Source organism: Microcebus murinus, unplaced genomic scaffold (assembly GCF_040939455.1).
Source record: "Microcebus murinus isolate Inina unplaced genomic scaffold, M.murinus_Inina_mat1.0 scaf008_hap2_Mmur4.0, whole genome shotgun sequence".
Taxonomy (NCBI): Eukaryota; Metazoa; Chordata; class Mammalia; order Primates; family Cheirogaleidae; genus Microcebus; species Microcebus murinus.
In genome coordinates, this window is record NW_027438954.1 from 440,458 (window position 1) to 462,283 (window position 21,826).

At 46.2% G+C, this 21,826-nt stretch overlaps 1 protein-coding gene across 4 annotated transcripts in view; it reads right to left on the bottom strand.

The window, feature by feature from the left end:
* The window catches only part of IQSEC2 (IQ motif and Sec7 domain ArfGEF 2), an 85,607-nt gene that overhangs the window by 50,155 nt on the left and 13,626 nt on the right, over nucleotides 1–21,826 (bottom strand). For all 4 annotated transcript variants that reach the window (XM_075999802.1, XM_012746607.3, XM_012746606.3 and 1 more), the window contains exon 2: nucleotides 10,110–10,139. In XM_075999802.1, coding sequence (XP_075855917.1) covers nucleotides 10,110–10,139 — 30 coding nt within the window. The remainder of the gene's footprint in view (nucleotides 1–10,109; nucleotides 10,140–21,826) is intronic.

Sequence of the window (21,826 nt, forward strand, 5' to 3'; positions counted from 1 at the left end):
CAAAGAAGCCAACGTGGCAGAGTGGGAAAAGCACAAAGGAGAGAGGTGAGATTGCAGATGTCAGCAGGGGCCTAACCATGCAGAGCCTTGGAGGCCACAGTAAGGGTTTCCATATTTATCTGAGAGCAATTTGGAAGCCTATGGTTTGTGGACAGGCATGGCGGGGGCAGTGGGGAGGAGGGGCAGAATCTCTGAAGCTACTGAAGTTGTATGAAAAATATTAATTTCTGAGGAAGGTATCTCTAGCTTTCATCAGATCCGCAAATGGGTTTGTGATCCCAAAAGGGCAGGAAATCTTATATGATTCCATTCACTAAGTTCCTATGATGAGCTAGTGGCTGCCATCCCAGAACCTTCTATGAGCTAACCCCTACTCCCCACCTCCAGCTAGTCTTAGTCTTTCTCCATCTTCAACCTGTGCCCCAACCAGATGGAAGCCCTTGTAATTCTCGGCTATGCTCTGCCGCTCCATGCCTCACCTTCACCTGTGCTGTCCTGCATCTCCACTGCCACCTTCCCATCTGACTAGCTCCCTTCTGTTCTTCAAAAGTCAGCTAGAGAGGAAGATGGCGGCGGGGGCGAGCAGGAACTTCTGGGCCTAGATTGTTCGAAATACTCACCTGAGTTTGCAAATAGTAATGACAAAGATGATCAAGTTTTAAGTTGCCATTCAGCAGTCAAGGTGCTGTCCCCAGAAGATGGAAAAGCAGATATTGTGAGAGCTGCTCAGGACTTTTGCCAGTTAGTCGCCCAGCAGCAAAAGAGACACACAGATTTGGATGTAGCTATGTTAGACAGTTTACTTAGTTCAAATGGTTTCCCTGATCCTGATTTAGTATTGAAGTTTGGTCCTGTGGACAGCACATTAGGCTTTCTTCCCTGGCACATCAGATTGACTGAGATTATCTCTTTGCCTTCCCACCTAAACATCAGTTATGAGGACTTTTTCTCTGCCCTTCGTCGGTATGCAGCCTGTGAGCAACGTGTGGGAAAGTAGTGATCCTTGGTCGTGTAATTCAATTTAGGCTTTTCGAGAAAAGGACCCAAGTGACTCTGATGTTTACAAAGCACCTATGAAGCCCTGTATACACCTAGTTCATAATCCTCATAATTTATCGACAAACACAAAAAAGTGTCTTACTTGAGAGTGAGTGTGTGTGCGCTTGTGTGTGTGCATGTGTGTGTGTATGGAAATAAACATATTAATGGGGAAGTATTGGAGAAGGAAATATAAAGACGTACAACCTTGAGCAAATAGCATTATTTTAGGAGTTGACATTTCAGATTTAAAGTCTTCAGTCCCAACTACTTCCCTGTTTTTGTGGGGAGAAGGAGGGCTGATTAGAGCTGTTCTGGTTGTTGGAGGAGGGGAATGATTTTTGTTCGGTCCTTCCTAGTAACCAAATTTTAATTTTTAAGAACAATATATTGACTTATTAAATGGAAGAATTCTGAGTTTGAGGGAGCTCCAGAGGAATGGAGTTCTGTGTTGGTCATATGTTAAGAGCTTGATCACTTTCGGAGCAGAGGGAATACCTGTCTTCAGATATCCGTCCATTTTCATCTCTTCATTATAGTCAAATAATTGACTTGAGAGTATTGCTCTGGTGTCAGTGTTCTGGGTTGTGAAGATCATTTGAAAAAGAATTCTTACTACATTGAAATGCAGAATTTTAGAAATTTAAATATTGGATAGTCAAAAAAAAATGAGTAAGTTGTAAGGTTAAAAGTAAAGCTGGAAAATTTCTTATGAAAAAAAAAAAAAAAGTCAGCTAGACGTTGTGCCCTCTGGGAACCTGCCCCGACTCCATCCAGGCAGGTACCGTGTTTCCCCGAAAATAAGACCTACCCATAAAATAAGCCCTAGCAGGATTTCTAAGCATTTGCGCAATATAAGCCCTACCCAGAAAATAAGACCTAGTGATGGGCGTGGCTACGCAAGGTACCTACATAGCCACGCCCACAACCCATGCATGGGGGGGGAGGTAAGGAGACGAGCAGCCCTTCTCATCAGCCCCATGGGAGCTCTATTGCTCAACATGAGAAATTGGGGCCAATGGTTCTAAAGGAAATAGAGTCGCAAGAAATTCAGGATGGAATTTGGGGTTTGGAGAGTTATAATGTGTTCCAGAAGAAGATGACTTAACTATATTTGAATCAATGTAGATTGTTGTACCGTACTTAAAAAACATAACACATCACCTGAAAATAAGCCCTAGGGTGTCTTCTTGAGGAAAAATAAATATAAGACCCTGTCTTATTTTGGGGGAAACGCAGTAGGATCACCTCCTTTGTGTCCTTCCACCCTCTCTTCTCTCAGTCAGCTTCTCTCGACACTGTCTTTTCAAATGCCTGTTGCCATCTTGGACAGGAGCTCTGTGAGGGCAGGAGCCAAGTCTTGTTCCTCCCAGTGTCCCCAGCACCCAGCACCCAGCACAGGGCACCTGTTCACGTATGTTTGTGGGAGACAATGCACACAGAAAGAGGCTGCAAGATGGGCCTGTGGACACTAGAGGGCACTGTGGCCATTAGAATCCTGCATCAGGCCAACCCTGGAGGCGCTCTGGGGCCAGGCACACAAATGGAGCCCAGAAAGCATAGAAACTGTTGCTAGGTCCTGCAGTTCCTCAGCTCAGGACCTAACTGACAGGGCCCCAGTTCCAGCTCCCCAATATACCTTCTGCCCTTTTTCCAGACCAGGCCATTTCTCATGACAGCCCCATCTCACTGAAGATTCAGCTTTAGTTCTTCACAAATTCAGGCGCCAAACACCCCACCACCACCACCAGCTCTGGCCTGCAACACTCTCCACTTCACCTTGCCCCACCCCACCCCTGCCCTGGCTCATGTTCCATGTCTTAGCTTAGATGTCAGCTTGGAGAAGCCTCCCTGATCCTCAGGCTGAGTTAGGTATACTTCTGCCATGCTCCCAGAGCACCCTACACTTCACCTATAATTGTCTGTAGTTGTCTGTTCCCTTGTTTGTTTCTCAGCAAGACAGCGTACTTCAACAGAGCAAGGCCCATCACTCTATTATTCACTACCGTATCAACTGCATTTAGTAGCATCTGGCACATTGTAGGTATTCAATAAATTGTCCTGGAATGAAAGAATAAATGAATGAATGGATGGATGGATGACTTTAGGCAAGTCACTATACCTTTCTAGGTTTCACTTTCCCCGCCTGTAAATCACCCCATCTTAGCAGGATGGCCACAAGGATTAAAGACAATGCATGTCAATTGCTCTGTAGCAGTACCTGATATACAGTACATTTTCTGAATTGAAGCAATTATTAGTATTGGGAGCAGCAAAAAAAGTAAAGGGATGAGTTGAAGGAGACTGCCCCAACCCTGGGATAATCTCTCCCACTTAGGCTTACCATTTATAAATGGAAGATGGCTTTAACAGTAATAATAAAACTGTCACTTTTTAATTTAAAAAATAGCAACAGTATGTACTATGTGCCGGGCCAGAAACAGGAGGCCCCGGAGGAGGTGGTAGGAAGCCTCCAGTCTCAGCCAGAGGATGTGAGGCCAGGATCAAGGTCAGAGCTGTAGGCATCACCCCTGCGTCTAGAGAACAGTCATTACTGGCACAGCTGGCTCCAAACTCTTTACTCATAGGTTGAAAACTTGTCTAAGGGGATCATTAATTCCCTCTGTAATTAATGTAAAAACTGCAGGGTTTACATTAATGGAAAAATAAGCTCAAGCATCAAGCTGATAATATTGATAATGTGTACTTACAATTATATACTGCAAATAACTATAAATCCAGTCACTGAACTAATAAAATATAAAAATTCCTGAAGCAACCAAGAACTTGGTAGCAGCTGCACCATAAGTAGCATTATACCAGTTGTTCTGAGGCTATGAAAATCACCACAAGCTGGTAGCAATGCTGTACATTTGTATTCACGGTACATTTAAAAACTGTTTTGGCATCAAATAAGGGGGCACTTTTAGATACCCAACATGTTTTGACACAAAAACATAGTGAGCAAAGGTCATCTTGCTATAAACTACAGAGCTAAACCTTGATGGACAGACAATCTTACAATCATGGGTCTCCAAGTGGACTAACACCCCCAGGCTCTGACCTCACTTGTGTACACATAAAAGCTGCATTCATTGTAGAAGAAATGGCAAGTTCAAGTATTTTGCCTATCTACTCCCATCCACTTCTAAGGTACTGGAATCCCACCTACAGGCCTTTATTGCTTTGTGTTGCCACAGGCTGGACAGAACCACTGCCGTAAGAAGGGGGTGGACCCTATAGCTGGAAGGTCACATAGCTTCCAGGTTGGCGACCATAACACCCTGTGTGCAAGCAAAGGGAGCCAGTCCAGAGAGAGGAGTCAGTGAAAAAGAGATGACAGGGACCAGTAAGCCATGAGAGAGAGAAAGAGAGATGAGACATGGGCCCAGGAGATGCGGAGAGTGAGAGAGTAATCTTGGTCCTTGACTTCTTGGTCCCACTTCCAGCTGGTGTGAGGCCTTGCCATACTTCATTTACTGTTCTTGGATTCTGTGAGATGTAGCCTCACAATAGTCCCCCCACTCCACCCTTTATTCTTGAGCTAGTTTGAGTGGGCTTCTTTTCCCTACAACAAAATGTACCCAGACGCAGACAAGTGAAAATTGGGAATATAAGTGCAGGGCTTGCATAAGCAAAATTGCATAAAGAACAGTTATGTAGACAGGGGTGAATGCAATTATATGGCATTTGTGTTTGTTCACCCAAAAGCTCCCTCGTTTCCTCACACTTGCTACCACAGCCACACATTACAGCCACACACTCACATACACTGACATTCAGTGACACACAGAAGCAAATGCAGCAACAACCAGACATGCTTCTTTGCAGACTCCCTGACATGAAGGGACACACGTCAGCATGCAGTGTCACACTGTGCTCTTCACAGCTGCACTGACATGAAGCACCAACATGCAGCAGCACACACCCACAAGCATGAAGACAGTGGTGCTGCCCATGAGGCTCAGGGCAGGAGTCGAAGCTCAACTGGGCTCTGCGCAGCCTCCCTTCCCCAGCTGCCAAGTGACTCATCCCCAGGGCTGCTAATTAAAGCCAGGACAGAGGGGACAGAGGAAAGGGGAGGAGAAGAGAGAGAAGGCAAGTTTATTTTGGTGCCAACCAGGCACTCAGCTAGCTTAGGGGTCACCCACTTCCTGGGGCTGGGCCAAGTGGGAGCAGAAGAATACAGAGAGGAAGGAGGGAGAAGAACCTCTTACCCCTTCTCACCCCTCTCGAGCTTCCTTGAAAGAAAGGTACCTCCTTTGGGAAAATTACCCTGATTGCCCCCTACTTTCTTCTTCCTCCATCCCACTGTCGGAGCCCAACTCTACCCCCTCTACACTTCTGTTCTTACACACTGGCTGTCTACCTCAGCACCACACTCCCATTGGGGCTTGCCCAGGCTGGTTCATCTGAGCCTGCAGCAACTTTAGACTGGGAGCCCCCCACGGGCAGGGACCCCCACTGCCCACTTCCGTTGCCCTATGGGTGGCCCAAAACAAGCCTGCTACATAAGGAATGCTCTGTAAGCACTTCTGGAATACCACTGGGTTAGCCATGGGAGTTAGGCACATGGGATAGTGCCTAACAGATCACAAATCTGATGGTCTATCTTAATTCTGCCATAGGGTAAATTATTTTAGCTCTCTAAGCCTAAGTTTTCTCATTTGTAAAATGACAATAACATATGTCCTATAGGATTAGTGTGAAGATTAAATAAGAATATAGTAAAGTGCCCAGCACACAACAGCTTTAACCATCATTGAGTAAGTCCTGCTCCTGCTGCTGATTAGGACGATGAATCACACCCCCAACTCAGGCCTGGGGTACAGCAATTACACAGGGCCATGTTCCAAACCTGGCTCCACCACATAGTACCTGGGGGACCTGAGACAAGTCACATAAGCTCTCAGAGTATTGTTTCATATGTAAAATGGGGATTCAGGATATGACACCATAGATTCACTGTAAAGATGAAGTGAGGTGTCTGGTGTGAAGTCCAGCCCTTAGAAGTGGCTCGATAAATTACAGAAGTGATTACCAAGAGACAGCAGGAGGAGCTCAGACCTCTGGGGCCAGAGAAGCCCAGGAAACAGAAAGCCACCAGGGTGGAGTAGGGCAGCCAGAGCAGGCTTCCCAGAGTGGGCAGGACTGGACTTGGACCCCCCCAGAGCCAGAGAGCACTCAGCAGGCAGTAAGTGGCAAAGTTCTAGGCAAAGGAAGTGGTAGGAATAGAGAGTTGGGCAGGGTGCGCAGAGGGCTGAGATGAACAAGAGGAGGCATGGGAAGAAGAGATGGATGCAGCTGGGGTGGCTCTTGGGACTGGTGGTGTCTTGGACATGTGGATGGGAGAGCCACAGAAGGTTCATGAGGTCTCAGTCATCCCAGATTGCCAGGAGGTCAAAATAAGGAGGGATCTTAGAGATTATCTAATCTAAACTCCTGTCGGACAGATGGGGGCACTGAGGCCCAGAGTGGGAGGCCTCCTCTGGGAACAGAGCCAGCAGTGGCTCCTCCTCCCACTTCTCCTGACTGCAGCCGGCTCAGGTTGCCATGGGGACGTCCCTGGCTCTACGGAGTGTCAACGGCTCCCCCACCTTCTTCCTCCTTCCCTAGCAACAGGCCACCTCCTCCGGCTCTCACCCTCTCACCCCTGCATGCCTAGCAACCCCAACCTCGCCCCCAGAGCACCCCTCCACCTTCCAGCCTGACCCTCACTGTGGCAGCACCTCTAGGCCTGGGCTCTGTCAGGCCCCTCCTGCCCCACTCTGTTTTCAAGTTCTACAGTTCTCCACATTTTTCCAGTTTGATTACACAGTATATGACAATGGCTTGGGTTAGGGGCAAGTAGAGGGCACTATAATTTCTTGAGCCACCTATTTTATGCCAAGCATTGCTTTACTTTAGGTTCTCTTATCAAGAGAACCCAGAGAAGTCAAGATTATTGTTTCTATTTTGCCAATGTGGAACTAAGGACCAGAGAAGTTAAGTGACTTTTTAAAGAGCACACAGCTAGGAAGCAGTCTCTGTTACTAGCTAGCTTTGTGACCTTGAGCCATGGCCATTCATTCTCTGGACCTTGGCTTAAGGTGCCTTTAGGTTAGATCTGTGACAACTTCTCATGGAGCTACATGAAGTCCAGGCATGTTCCTCTGCCCACAGCCCTCCCCTATCACCAGCTGTTCGGCTCTAATTAGATTCCACATTTCCTCTGATACCCCATACTTAGAAGCCCTCAGGCCTGGGCCCTGCCATGGGAGGTTTGCAATCTACCTACTCTTCTTATTCCTTGCTATTCAGTTTCCGAAAGAGTCCAGGCCTAATACTTCTCCCCACTGTTTCTTCTACCTTCCTACTCCACCAACACATACGCACACATAACATTTATTAGATGAAGAAACTGGGGTTCCAAAGGACAAATTTGTCCAGTCACTAGTAACTAGAAAGCAACTTAGGCAAAAATGAAGCCCTTTGCCTAAATCCAAAATTTCTGCCCTTTCTATGCTACAGAGCCTAGCCTCTCTCCTCCAACTTTCCCCAGCACCTCACTGATGACAGAAGGTAGCTGTGATCCAGCCCCAACCAGTGTTCTGAACTATAACAGTTGCTCTTTTCCTGCCCAGATCTGTTTTGGCCCCACCAACTGCTGTCTGTAAATCCCTCGCTTTCCTCCACATGCTGATTCCACCTCCCATGATACCTTCTTCATGCAAAGCCTGCATGGCAGCTCTCTATAGCCCTGCTCGTACACTGCCTGCTCTAGGAAGCTCTCCCTAATCCCTAACTGGAGTGAACTTGAGAATCTACAAGTGGTCCCAAGAGCATCCTCAAAGGGCCCCACCCAGCCCTGGTTCCATGTTAAAGGGTCTTCCCACCATGTTGGAAAGATCTTGCTCCATACATGCCATGCTTTAGGCCATTCCCACAGTCTGAGTTTGTCCCTCGCTTCCCTGACTGCTGAGTCCTCAGGGCTCCTATAGCCTCTTTGACTATGGGCCCAGGATGGATGGCAGGAAACATGTCTGAGTAAAACAAACACTGGCTTTGGAACCAGACAGCCTAAGGCACTGACACTGTCAGAACCTCATTTTCCTCAGCTGTAAATCAGGGATTGTAATCCCTGCCTAATAGGGCTGTTGTGAGCATTAAATAAGATCATATTCAGAGCTCTTAGTAGGAACCAAAATGATTGCTATAATTCTACTATTAGGATGAGGATGAGGATGATTATTATTATCTGCCAGGCTGTGGAGAGCTCCCACAGTGATAGTGTGGGCAGTGCTCTGGGCTTGGTGCCAGGCAGACCTGGGTTTGAATCTTGGCTCCACCATATATTAGTTGCCTGGCTGTAGGCAAAATCCCTACCCACCCTAAGCCTCAGTTTCCTCAACTGTAAAACAACGATGATAAAGCCGGCCTAGGTTCCACCTACGGTGTCACTGGGAGGATCAAACAAAAGAAAGTCCCTGGAAACTTCTGGAAGTTGTAAAGGCCCAATGTATGTCATCATATAACTTACAATTATGATCATTCTTAAATTCCCTGAGCTCCTAGGAACTCCCTTGCAGGGAAGGGCTGAGAATTAGAGACACCTTCCATCTTGCTCCTCAACAAGCAGCAGGCACAATATCGGGGATGCGTGTAGGAGCCCCGTGCTTGGGGTCAGCCCAGGTTGCCTTTCTATAAACCCACAGTGGGACACTGAGATTCATGTTCTTTGTTAGACGGGTGCCTTTGTAAGTGCTGGCACAAGCTGTGCCTGTGACATGCTCCTTGGTTGCATGCTGGGACTAATTATTTCTTATCATATCCCCCTTGTCTGGACACTAGGACTGACTGCGTCCATCACATTCCCCCTGCTTGAATGCTGGCCTCAGCGTGCATCCATCCCCCAGCCTTGACTCTGGGCATCAGTGTGTTCATCTCAGACCCCCTGCCTGGGATGCTAGGACAGAGTGTGTCTCATTAGACACTTCTGTCTGTATGCTGTCATCCTCCACCTGCAGCCCATATCCACTGCCTGGATGACAAGACCAGGGCTGCTGCATGTTTGGGCAAGCTGTGCCCTGCACAAGGGGTCACAGCCAAGAAGGCATGAACAGGGGCTGATACCCAATTCACACTATGCTCACCACACCAGGAACCCTGGTGAAGGGTCACAGTAGCCCAGAAGAAAGGAACCATTTTTTTAACTGAGCCACTCAAAGGGAGCGCCCTTGAAAGGGGCATCTTATTCTATCTTTCACAAAGGTGCCATATATGCTAGTGGCAGCCCTGGCTGAGATGGACTGTACCCATCTGTGCCTTAGCTGCCTGGGCCCATCTCATCTCAGAGGCACATCTCATAGCCCTAGCCTGGATAAGGCTGACTGGGCCCTATCCTGACCCCCCCCCCATTATTCTCATCCAATCCCTACACTTGACACTTCTGCCTTCATGAAGCTTTTGATGGGATTAGGCATTAAAAATGCACAAAGAGCCCTTGTCTCTACTCCAGTTTTACTCCTGCCTCCCCAGTGTCAGATGGATCATGCTTTAAAACTGACTGAAGCTTGTAAACTTTTTACCAAGCACGTGAAAAAAAATCTTACTTTCATTGTAATATATATTTCTAATGTCTAAAATGTGTTGCATTCAAAGTCCATCCAAATCCTACTACTCAGGGCTGGCATGGTTCAGGATAGAATGTGATTGCTAGGCCAGAGAAGCCCAGCATCTATTGTACCCTCTTCTCCTGGGAGGACAAGATGGAAAAGGTCCCAGGTCGAGAGCTGACCTCTCTAGAGACTGGCTTTCACATCCGGACAGCTCTTATGAACCCCTGTGGTATTTGGCCAAGCCCCCAAGTCATCTAGGGTTGGAAAGACTAAGAACAGTCTTCAACCCCCACACACACCTACCACACTCCCCAGCCCTCCCACCCCACTCCTTACCCACTCCTAATACCAACAGGGAAAAAGCCCTGAGTTGGCCCCTACCCCTGCCCATGGATCCCAAAGTGACAAACCAGAGGCCCCCACCCCAGGCCCTGCCCCATCTCCCAACTACTATTAAAGAAAGGAGGTACTGACCTGACTGTTCTGGAATTCTCACCATCAGATCTGGAAGGGAAACAGAGAAAAAAACCCAACACAGTCAGCATATGCTCTCTACTCTTCTTCTCCCTCTGCCCTGTGTAGTGGCCTTGAGGGCCTTGAGTCCTGATGCACGTCATGAAAACAAGTGGAAGGGTAATTTCATGCAGAGGGGATGGCAAGTGCACAGGCTGTGAGATGGGAAAGTGCCTGGCCAGTTGGAGAAATGTGGAAGAAGACAGGGTGGCTAGAGTGCAGTGAGCAGGGGAAGAACGGAAGGAGGCGAGGTCAGAGGGGTACCAGGAACCAACCACGTCGGGCCTAAATGGTCATGGCAGAGTGCAGCTTTCCTCGGAGTGGCCTGATAGGCAAAGCCTGAGCTTTAAACACAGAAAGACGTGGGCTCAAATTATCGGCTCTGCCACTTACCAGCCCTGTGACCTGGGCAGGTCACTTCAACCCTCTGAGTCTGAGCCTCAGTCTGCCCATTTGTAACATAAGGCTGATCCTCACACTGATGTTGGGATGATTAAGCCCTCTGGAACCTAGCAGACAAATACCAGGTATTATTAACACCATAGAAGAGGCTTTGCCAATGGCCTGGTCCAACCTGCTTATTTTCCAGATGAAGAGAATGAGGCTGAGAGGGTAAATGAGTCAGCTGCTGGGCTCCTTTCTACTACACTGGTCTTCCTTTCTCATTGTGAGGCCCCTCAGAGGCCAAGGAAGAGTGAGAGAAGAGAATGGAGTAGGGGACAGCTCTGACGGAACAGTGAAATATGAACCACGCCCCTCCTCCCTCCCCACCAGCTACTCCTTCCCAAGAAGAGCTTGAGGAGTGTGCAAGCACATGCGTGTGTGTGCCCACGTGTGTGTGTGCGCGTGTGTGCACACAGGGGAGAGAGAAGGTTAGGACAGTGGAGCAGCCGTCTACAGGGGACAGGGAAGGGGAGGAAGGAGGACCATGGAACTTGGAAGTGTTTGTCTTTCTCTCTCTTCACCCCAGGCCTCCTGCCCTCTCCCACGTTGGGCTACAAAGAAGATAAAGATGAACACGTCCCAGGCTCTGTCCTCAGCTGAGAAAGGCAAGACATGACTTTAGTGAGGAGAGCGTCCATGTACGCTAAGTGCCAAATGACAGAGGGCCACACAGGGAGGAGAGATGGGCCTCATAAGAGGTAGAGCAGGCAGGCAGGCAATCAGGGTGTTAGAGCTCAGCCAGTGAAGGGTACAGCACTCCCAGTTCCACCACTTACTCGCCATGTAACCCCGCGGAAGGCACTCGCTGTGTCAGCTTCAGTGTTTTCACTTGTAAAATGGGGCATGGGGGTTGGCAGTGGCAAGAATCCCTCCGTCTATGGGGTGGCTGTGAGGCTTGGTCTAGCACACTGCCTGGCACATGCTACATGCTCAGCTGATGACAGTGGTACCAACCTTTAGCCTTCTCGGCTCCTTGAAGGAACACAAATATGATAACACCTTATCATATTTATTTAAACTTTCCATCTCCCTCTGCAGCAACAAGAGGCCCAGCCCAATTGTTCTCACGTATTAGATCTGAGGGGTCTGACTTTAGTGACTCCCCAGCTGCCTACAGAACTGTGGCCAAGCTCCCCAGCCTGTCTCTCTAACACCCACCCTCTGCCCTAGGCAGTCTGGTTTCCTCGCCATTCACCTACCCCCAAACCCAGCACACATTTATTATCTACCATATACCAGGACCTGATCTGGGAATACAACCCCTCAGGAGTTCACGGACTGGCAACCTGCCCCAGTCTACTTTAGGATTTAAACAACATATATAATCACCTCTACCATCATTGTGAACAATCATTGAGCATGTACTATGTATTAGACATGGTGTTAAGTTCTTTTCATACATTATCTCCTTTGATTCTGCAAACTGGGGGTTATTCATCCAATGTGAAAATATTGAAACTGAAACTTAGAGAGGTTGCAATGACTCGCCCAAGGTGACACAAGTAGGGGAGCTTAGCGTGAACCCCAACACTTGTGCTCTTACTACCACAGTCCACTGTACCAGAAGCTCAGTGCTGGGCATACACACACAGTTAGGGTAAATTCCCTCATCTTCATTCCCCGATATGAAGCCAGAGAGGTGCTGACAGACCCTTCCTCTCCAGTGCTCTTTCTTCTGAGAGACTACAATAGATGTACTTCTGCTCCAAAAGTATTTCCATATGATGTTACAGTCCTCAAGATGGCAGCAAAGCAGAGCAAAAGAGCTCTAAGTCAACTGCAGAGTGAATTAGCCAATTCTCCTCACTGAAGACTAACTCTTACTAGTTTGAGGGTATACAGCACCATATGACCCTCAATGTGGGGGTGCAGCTCACCTCAGGGGTCTATCACCCTTTATGTAGTTAGCATATTATTAATTTTATATAGTCAACAATTATTATCAGTGCTCTGCTGTCTACCTCACCTCTTCCTTTCTCATGCCCTGCCCAATGTTCAATCTGCCTCCCACTTCATGAAGCTGGGTCACCACTCTTTCGGGAGGTAGTAGAGACTGATAGAAAGAATGCTGGGTTCTGTTATGGCTCATTCCCTAACTGGCAGTGTAAACTTGGAAAATTCACTTCCCTCTGGACCTTGGTTCTTCACCTGTAAAATGATGGGGCTATGTTAGTTGAGTTCCAAGCAATCTTCTGACCTTAAAATATTTCATTCCTTCAGAACCCTAAAGTTTTTCTTTTATCTAGATCCTGCTATCGACATGGGGAAGCAAAGACCCAGAGACCACATCCCACTTTGTCAATCCATGTCAGTAGAGATGATGGATTCTCCTGCTACTCCCTCTCTTAATGAAAGGCCACTTAGAACCCCAGGATTCTCAAAAGGCTTAGATATGCCAACTCCCATCCTCAGCAGTGATGCTCAATAACCAGTAACATATTAAAGCCTATGAGTATAGTGAACATATTTTCTGAACCAAAAACTTGAGTATGTAATATGATCAAGAATTTTGATGCCGCTACTTCCAGATACAAGGGTCAATCTGGAAGATGGGAGGATAAATGGCAAAATATCAAAAGTTCCCGAACCTTTTGGGGACTTACAGGGATGACAGAGCAGAATGACTGAAAAGAACGGAGGCCCTAGAGTTGTCTTGTTGGAGTTTCTGTCCTTGCCTCCTCACTGAATTCCCTGCCTCTTGTTTGGGTCCTCCAAGCTATCTGTAAGCAGTAACTGGGGGAGTATGGTGCCTCTCCCCAGTAACCTGGAATTAGATAAACAAGGCTGGCCTCTGAAAGCTAAACTAATTAAAGAAACACAAATGCATTGCAAATTAGATGCACAGAGTCACCTGAATGAGAGAGACTAGCCCTCAAGCCAGGATTTGAGTAGCATGTCTAAAAGATCATGTGTCCAACAGAATCCAACAGAATCTAGGAGGTTGGACACCAGTGGAAGTAGATTTTTTAAAAAATGAGACTTGAAGGGGCAGTTGTGAACAGGGCTCCTCCCTGGAGTGTCCTAAGGAAAAACAGGCAGGTAGCCTGGCCCAGGAATCGTGCAAGTCTCTCCAAAAGCTGAGAGCCAGCCCTGGGACAGCCAGGCAACTTTTCTCTGTAACATCACCTTGTTTGACTGTGAGTATCTTCAATAGACAACTCCTTTCTCACACTGACCGCTACAGGAACATTGTAAAGCACATATCAGTTGACGTGGTTCTCCTGCTTTGAACATTCTACAATTTCCCCACTGACCTCCCTACTGATCAAGCCCAATCTCTCCAAAGCTCTAAATCTCACTCCCCCTTCCACTTGCCTTTTGAGCACATCTGTTGCTTGCTACCTCTGGAACACACTTGCCCTTCTTTATGTTTTTCAAATGATTTTTAATTTTATTAAAGTAATACATGAACGTGGTTTAAAAACTCAAATTGTAAAAGGATCTTAACAAAAACAATGGTCTTCCTTTCAACTCTTTTAGTTACCTTTTTCTGAGTTGACTGTCTTATTTTTTAAGTATATATTCACATGGCTGATCCATTTTTGACATTGTCTTTTGTGTCCTTTTTTAGTATTATTTTTTACCAGTCATACATGTCTATAGATTTTCAAGTCACATCACACTGCAGGGATTGCTAATAACAAAAAGCAGGCCAGGCGCAATGGCTCATGCCTGTAATCCTAGCACTCTGGGAGGCTGAGGCGGGAGCATCGTTTGAGCTCAGGAGTTCAAGAACAGCCTGAGCAAGAGTGAGAGCCAGTCTCTACTAAAAATAGAAAGAAATTAGCTGCACAACTAAAAACACATAGAAAAAATTAGCCAGGCATGTTGGTGCATGCCTGTAGTCCCAGCTACTAGGGAGGCTGAGGCAGGAGGATCGCTTGAGCACAGGAGTCTGAGGTTGCTGTGAGCTAGGCTGATGCCGCGGCACTCTAGCCCAGGCAACAGAGTGAGACTCTGTCTCAAAAAAAAAAAAAAAAAAAAAGGACTAAAAAACAAAAAAACCCAAATTCCCTGCTTTACTCCTCTTTGCTGCCAACTCCCAGTTTCAAAGGCAACTCCTGTTCAACTCTTTTAACTGCTTTTTCAGTATTTTCTTCCTCACTTCTAAAGAACACAGGCATCCTTCTGTTTCTTAATTTGTTTCTTTTTAGTTTTATATGTTATGTTCTGAATTCCTACTACGCAGTAAGAGAATACAGCTCTCTTACACACACTACTACTACCACGTATGTCTTTAAACACTGTTTTACACGCATGACTGTGTGGTGACTACTTCTACTCACTCCAGTGTCCTGCAGGTACACACATGCCCTCCTCTCATTCCAGCATTAGAGTTATACCACAAAGTTTGGGTTAAATCAACATTGGTGATAAATCAACATTATTATGACTGCATGGATACTAATAATGGATAAATCATATCATATACTATGATGACAACCTCCTTTCCCATACAACTTTTGATTTTCTTCAGTATTGATTACTGTCCATGAATTTTTTATTGGCTTAGTTTTCTTCATACAAATGGTCAATTCTCCCCAAACTGTCAGAAATGCAATTCTCCTCTCGATATGTTTTCACACATCAGGTAATCCATCGGATTATTTTTTTTCCTTAGAAACATCCATCCTCCTGCTACAATCTAGACTGGCCACTCTCCAAGTCTGCCCAAGTATTGCCCTGAGACCACTCTTCTCCATTACATGGGCACTCCCTTCACTTCTCTTCTGTGTTGACTGTACTGTTTCCTAGATTCCATGGCTGTTTTTCTGAGTTTCTGTCTGCATTTTGCTGGAGCACATTCTCCAGTGCTTCCTGAGAAGCACTGAGGAAGGAGGCATAGGACATAAAATCTTTAGACCAGGGGTCCTCAAACTTTTTAAACAGGGGGCCAGTTCACTGTCCCTCAGACTGTTGGAGAGTGCACACTGTGGGCCCGGGATGAGTCGGCTACTAAGCAGGACAGGCAGCAGTGGCAAAAACACCCGGAGGGCCGGATAAATGTGCTAGGTGGGCAGAATGTGGCCCTCGGGCCGTAGTTTGAGGATGCCTGCTTTAGATCTTACATATCTGAAAATATTGTTATTATACTCTCACTCTTTTTTGTTTGTTCATATTTTTTTGGACTTTCCAGTTTCTAGAACTGAATACTCTCACTTTAGATTGATAATTCAGCTGAGTATAGGCCTCTAAGTTGCAAATCCTTTGCCCTCGGAATATTGACAGCACTGCTCCATCATCTCCTAGCTTCTAGCATTGCTGTTGAGAAGTCCAATGCCATTCCTTTTCTCGATCCTTTATATAAGATGTGTTTTTTCTCCAGAAGCTCTTAGGATCTTCTCTTTAATGCCTAGTATTCTGAAATCTCACAGTGGTATATCTTGGAGTGGGTCTTTTTATCATTTTGCTTGCTGGGTACTCAGCGGGAGTTTTCATTCCTTCAGTTCTAAGAAATATTCTTACATTATGTCTTTGAGAATTTCCTTCCTGCTGTTTGCTCCATTCTCTATTTCTGGAACCCCTATTGTTAGATGTCGGAGTTCCTCAACTGATCTCCAATTTTCTCTCTCTTCTGTTGTCACTCTTCTTGTCTTGTTATTTTGCTTCCTAGGATATCTATCTCCTCATCTTTTATTTTCCAATCCTTCTGCTGGAATTTTTATTTTGGTTCTCACTATTTTTAATTTCCCAGGTTTCTTCTCCTTCCTTCATTACCTCTGCTGCTCCTTCCAAATTCCTTTTTTATGTTTCTTTACTTGTTTGCTTTTTCAGTCTGCCTTCCAGGGTCCTTGGCTGGAGATCCTTGGCCATTGGTTTCCATGACTCTACCAAGCTTCCTGGAAGCTCTCTGTGTACTTGGAGCTTGCCAGGTGGTGGGCTTCATCAATATCAAGTTATTGGGCCCAGCGTGGTGGCTCATGCCTGTAATCCTAGTACTCTGGGAGGCCGAGGCGGGTGGATTGCTCGAGGTCAGGAGTTCGAAACCAGCCTGAGCGAGACCCCGTCTCTACTAAAAATAGAAAGAAATTAATTGGCAAACTAAAATATATATATACAAAAAATCAGCCAGGCATGGTGGCGCATGCCTGGAGTCCCAGCTACTCGGGAGGCTGAGGCAGGAGGATCGCCTGAGCCCAGGAGTTTGAGGTTGCTGTGAGCTAGGCTGACGCCATGGCACTCACTCTAGCCTGGGCAACAAAGTGAGACCCTGTCTCAAAAAAAAAAAAAAAGTTATTGGGCTGAAAGCCTATTGTTTTGTTGGAAGACTCCCAATGTTGTCTTTTGGAGGCCTCTTTTTCTGGGGCCTTTCAGTTTCCCCAGAGAGGAATCCTTTGATCTTTTGTGTGCACCTGACTTTGGTATCCTGGAAGTGGAGGAGTGGAAGGAGGCTGGAGTCCCACTGTTTTAGGTGGCAGGAGGCTAGAGTCCCACCATTTTAGGTGGCAGAAGGCTGGAGTCCCACTCTTATAGGTTGCAGATCCCTTTATCCACAGCCTTATATCACCCCATGCTCCATTGTGCTTGCTGTCCTCAAGTCCAAAGCCTCTTAACTCTGATTTCTCCAAAGAATCAACCTCCATCTATAGGGATGGGGCAAAGGGTCAGGGGTAAGGAAAGTCACTGACTGGATGGCACTGGGAAAGGGCCAAGAGGAAAAGACTCTTAACATGCCCCTGTTTTCAGATCCACACCTCACCCTACCTTCTGAGGTCCACAGTACCTTTGAAACCTAAGCATTGCCGGGATTCTCTAAGTGGAATAGTTTACTTCTGGCCAGCATCCTAGACCTTATGTGTTTCTACCTTTTTCATTCCTTTCTTCATATTTTAGTGGGATTTGGGAAAACAACAGAGAGAAATGAGTTTATTCAACTCATTATGTTAATAGGAAGCACCCCTTCTTATTCCAGCCAACTCCTATTCATTCTCCATGATTCATCTAGGCTCCACTTCCTCCAGGAAGCTTATCTTCATGTTCCTAGCCGGGGTTAGGGGCCCTTTCTCTGGTCTCCCACAGTATCCTTTCTCTTGCCTCCATCACAGCCCTGATCAGATTATTATCAAATTGTCCATTTCCATGCCTGATTCTCCCAATAGACTAAGCTCCTGGCAGTCTGGGGCTGTGTCTCATTCCTGCCTGGACCCCCCCAGCTCTCAGGGTCTGTTTTCCAGAGATACAGAGTAAATATGTGGTGACAGAATGAATAAACAAATGAATGACTACAAGCATGAATCAGAATCAGACCCAGCCAGAGGGAACCCATCTAGAAAGTGAAATAAGCTGAATACAATTGTTCCTACATAAGATCAGTTCCCTAAAAGCTGTAAGTTCCCTTAAAGCTGCATGTGCAGGGGTCTCCACTGCAGCATGATTTAAACCAATGAAAAAATGGGCCCAGCTTCTACACCCTACATTCAGAGAATGTTTAGCTCCATCATGGTACATTAGCTGCCACTAAAAATGATGGTTATGAAGTATATGCAATTACATGGGGAAATGCTGAAATTATAAAGCAAGAAAAAATTGCAGGTGTAAAATCTTTTCGACAGCATGAAAAAAATGCAGACAACAAAGGAAATACACCAAATGCTTCGAGTGGCTGCCTCTGTGTGTTATGTATAATGTTTCTCTCCTCTACTTTTACCAAGTTTTTCTAAATTTTCTAATGAAAAAATGCATTAAACATATAATTTTTAAAAAGCTACTAAGAAATTATGGTAAGTATCCTAAGAGTGCCATGAACAAAATACTGTGAATGGAGCCCTAAGAATCTGTGTGCATATCCAGTGGGACTTGCTGGGAAGGCTCCATTCTTCACTGGTCAGATACCCCGAAGGTCCATGGAACATGCCCTGACCCCTTCACTGCAAAGTAGGACCTAGCTCAGGAAGCCAAAGGAGGAGGATTTTGGAGCCCAGCCTAATAAAAATCACAATATCATGGGCTGTACTAGGAAACAGAGGCCCCTACACTGGGCCCCACACTTTAGGGGCCCCTCCCGATAAGGCAAAGGGTCTGTGGGGCCAAGGAGCCATGCTCATCAGGATCTTTGGCCCTATCCCCTCTAAACTACACTCCAGGTACCCAGGACCCCAGAATTTCTTGTCCAGATTTCTTGAGCTTACTTTCAGGAATTGTGTGGTCTTATGATCCAGGTCCATCTGCTAGGCCCAAGGGGTACCCAAAGGGGAAGGGGAGATAGGGCTTGGAGAAGTGGGCTGGGGTATCTGTACAATCTCAAGGTTCCATATGAACTATAGGTGGGAAGAGAAGAGGAGAGGGCCAAGGGCTTCAACTGGCACCTTGCCTGGACCGTGAAAATGTAGAGGCAGGCAGATCTACAGATCCTTAGGCAGGGTTTGTAGAAGGGCCTAGTCTTGACAAATCTGCATTCAAATCCATTCATTTGCTGGGCAACCATGGATGAGTTCATTCTCCTCTCTGAATTCAGTTTCTCCAACTATAAAATAGGTATAATAATTCTGATGCCAGAGAATTGTGGTGAGGTTTGCAGAATAACAAAGTAGTTATGAGCACAGGCTTTGTGTCAGCCAGGCCTGGGTTTGAATCCCAGTTCTGCCCCTCTTAGCTATGTGATGTACATCTTTAAGTTTCAGTTTCCTCACCAATATAATGGAGATAATAACAGCACTAATATGATAAGGTGGTTGGGAGGATTATGATTATAAAGAATGTGATAATGCTGGAAAATACTTAAATGAGAAAAGACTGCTTAATAATAGCTGTGCTAATATTGGCTGTGGTTGAGTTGATTGGGCCTTCTGCAAGTCCCATGCTCCGCCCAGCTTTATTTTTCCCTATAATACTTACCACAATTAGACATATATCTTTGTGTTTGTTTCTTTTCTGTCCCCACCCCAGGCATACACACACTAGAATGTCAGCCCCATGGGGCAGAAGATTTGTCTGTTTTGTTCACTGTTTCCAAGTGCCTGGAACAGTGTGAGGTACACAGAAGATGTTCTTCAGAAGTCAAGTAGTTATCTGCCACGTAGACATTCTGGCTGCCATAGTAACAACCAGCATAAAGGCACAGAAGCATCAAGAAGCTGAATATGCTTAGGGAACTCTTGAGTGCAGAGTTAGGAAGGGAACAGAGGCATAAGTGGGACTGCAGTCTTACCTAAAGGAGCATGCAAGAGCTTCCCTATACTACAAGTGGCATGAAGACCTACTTGTGATAGCCAGGAAGTGGAAAAGCACTAGGAAGAGGCAAAGATGCCTCCCAAATTCAAGTGCCACCTCAATCGTTACAATGTGAAAAGTGAAAGTAAAAACCCTTTGAAAGATTTTTCAGGTGGAGAGGAGGACTCCTTTTCAAGTGGCCCATCTGATCCAAGTATCAGACCTAGAAATGACAAAAAGAGTATAGAAGACAAGTGGATGAGGTAATGGTGACTGGCAAGAAAATCCCATGAAGACTGTTAAAAGAGAAGAACAAGCTAGATGAACCACAGGACAAATCAGAAAGCTCACTGCACAGTGGAACTGCTTTCAACAATGGATCCGAACAGTATTGAAGGCGAAGATGGCAGCAAGGATGCAAAATAAAGGCCATGATAGTTTTGGCTGCTGGCTACCCTTTTGCTGCTGAGTATTCTTCCTATCATCCTTGTTTACCACAACTCACCAAACAAGTTCTGGGATGATAAGGATGAGGATAAGGATGACAAAGACTTCTGTGTAGTTCAAATGAAATATTTATCTATCACTTTTAGAATGTCTTTTTCAGGAAATAAAGAGGCAAGTATCTGTTCACATTTATATTTTGAAGAGAAGAAAGAGAGCTTTGAACACCAGGCAGCAGAGTGTGAACTTCATCCTGTAGTTGCTGGGGAGCCTCTGGGAGGTTTGACCCAAGGAGTGATGAGTTGAAATGCTGCCTCCTTAGCGAATGCCTTCCTTAACCTCATGCTCCTTTCAAACATAAACAAATATTATATATTATATAATCATAATAAAGATAATAAGCAGGCTTTATTTGGTCCTCAGTGTATTCTGCCTTAGAATAACACAAATAATCATGAAGTTACGACTCAGTGTGCACCTACAATGGTCCAGGGCTTGTGTTATCTTTGTAACAGTTGTGCAAGGCCATTTCTCTCACTGTATAGATCCAGAAACTGAGGCTCACAGGAGCAACGTGATTTACCCAGAGTCACACAGTTAATTAGCAGAGCCAAGATTTAAATCCGGGTTTGTCTGATTCCAAAAACAATGCTTTTAACTGCTACAGCTGCTGCTCCTTTCTGTCATCCCAGGGCCCACTGGCACTTCCTCTCCTACCACAGCCTGTGCACTTGGCCTCTCCACCTCACCTGTTTCCTGTCTCTCCTCCACACAGTACAGCCCAAGCCCCACTGCACTCCCAGGCCCCATGAACATTTGGGTAGTGCTTCTAGAAGAAACAATCATTCAAGGATGGCAAGGAAAGAGGGAACACCGAAAAAAGGTAGGTATTGCAGCCCAGATCATCAGCTTGGCACTACGATGAGAGAAAGAGAGAGAGAAAAAGCAAAAGAAAATGAAAAAATCTGGCTCTCCAGCCCTCCCTTCTTTCTTCCCTCTGCTGAAGGCAGAGGATAGAGGTTCAGCCATGATGGGAAAGAGAGTGGGCAGAAGGGTTCGCAGCTAGCGCAGCCTGCTATTGCAGAAGCCTCAGCTCAGCCTTCAAGCCCTCTCCTGTGTGTTTGGGGCCTATCTCTAGCCCACCTGCTCCCACTGCCTAAGCAAAGAGGCCTGGCTGCTCTCCAAGCACCCAGCCAATGCTGGCAAAGCCCAACTCACAGCAGACTGAGAGCCTCTCAAGTCACAGAGAGGGCACCCAGAGAGGTAGAGGGGCTGGCCTGGGGGCCCACATGGAGGCAGTGGCAGAGCTGGAGTCAGAACCCAGGTGTACCGTTCCGCAGCTGAGGGCTCGCTTGACTCCATGGTCTAGGTGGCAGAGGTTGAGGAAAGGGGCACTCTGGAGACAGCTAGAGGAATGCTCGTGACAGGGGCTGGGGCCAGAGGCAACAGAGGCCAAAATGAGGTCATCCAGGCTTGGTTAGCTGGGAGTTTACTAATTAATAGCTTCCAGTTTCAATCCAGATTGAGAAAATAAAACAACTGTTTTTCAAAGTAGCTTTCACCTTAGTTTGTACCTTAAGAGCATAAATGTTTATTTCCTCTCCCAGGGTCCCACCAAAATGAAAGGGAAGGAATAAAAT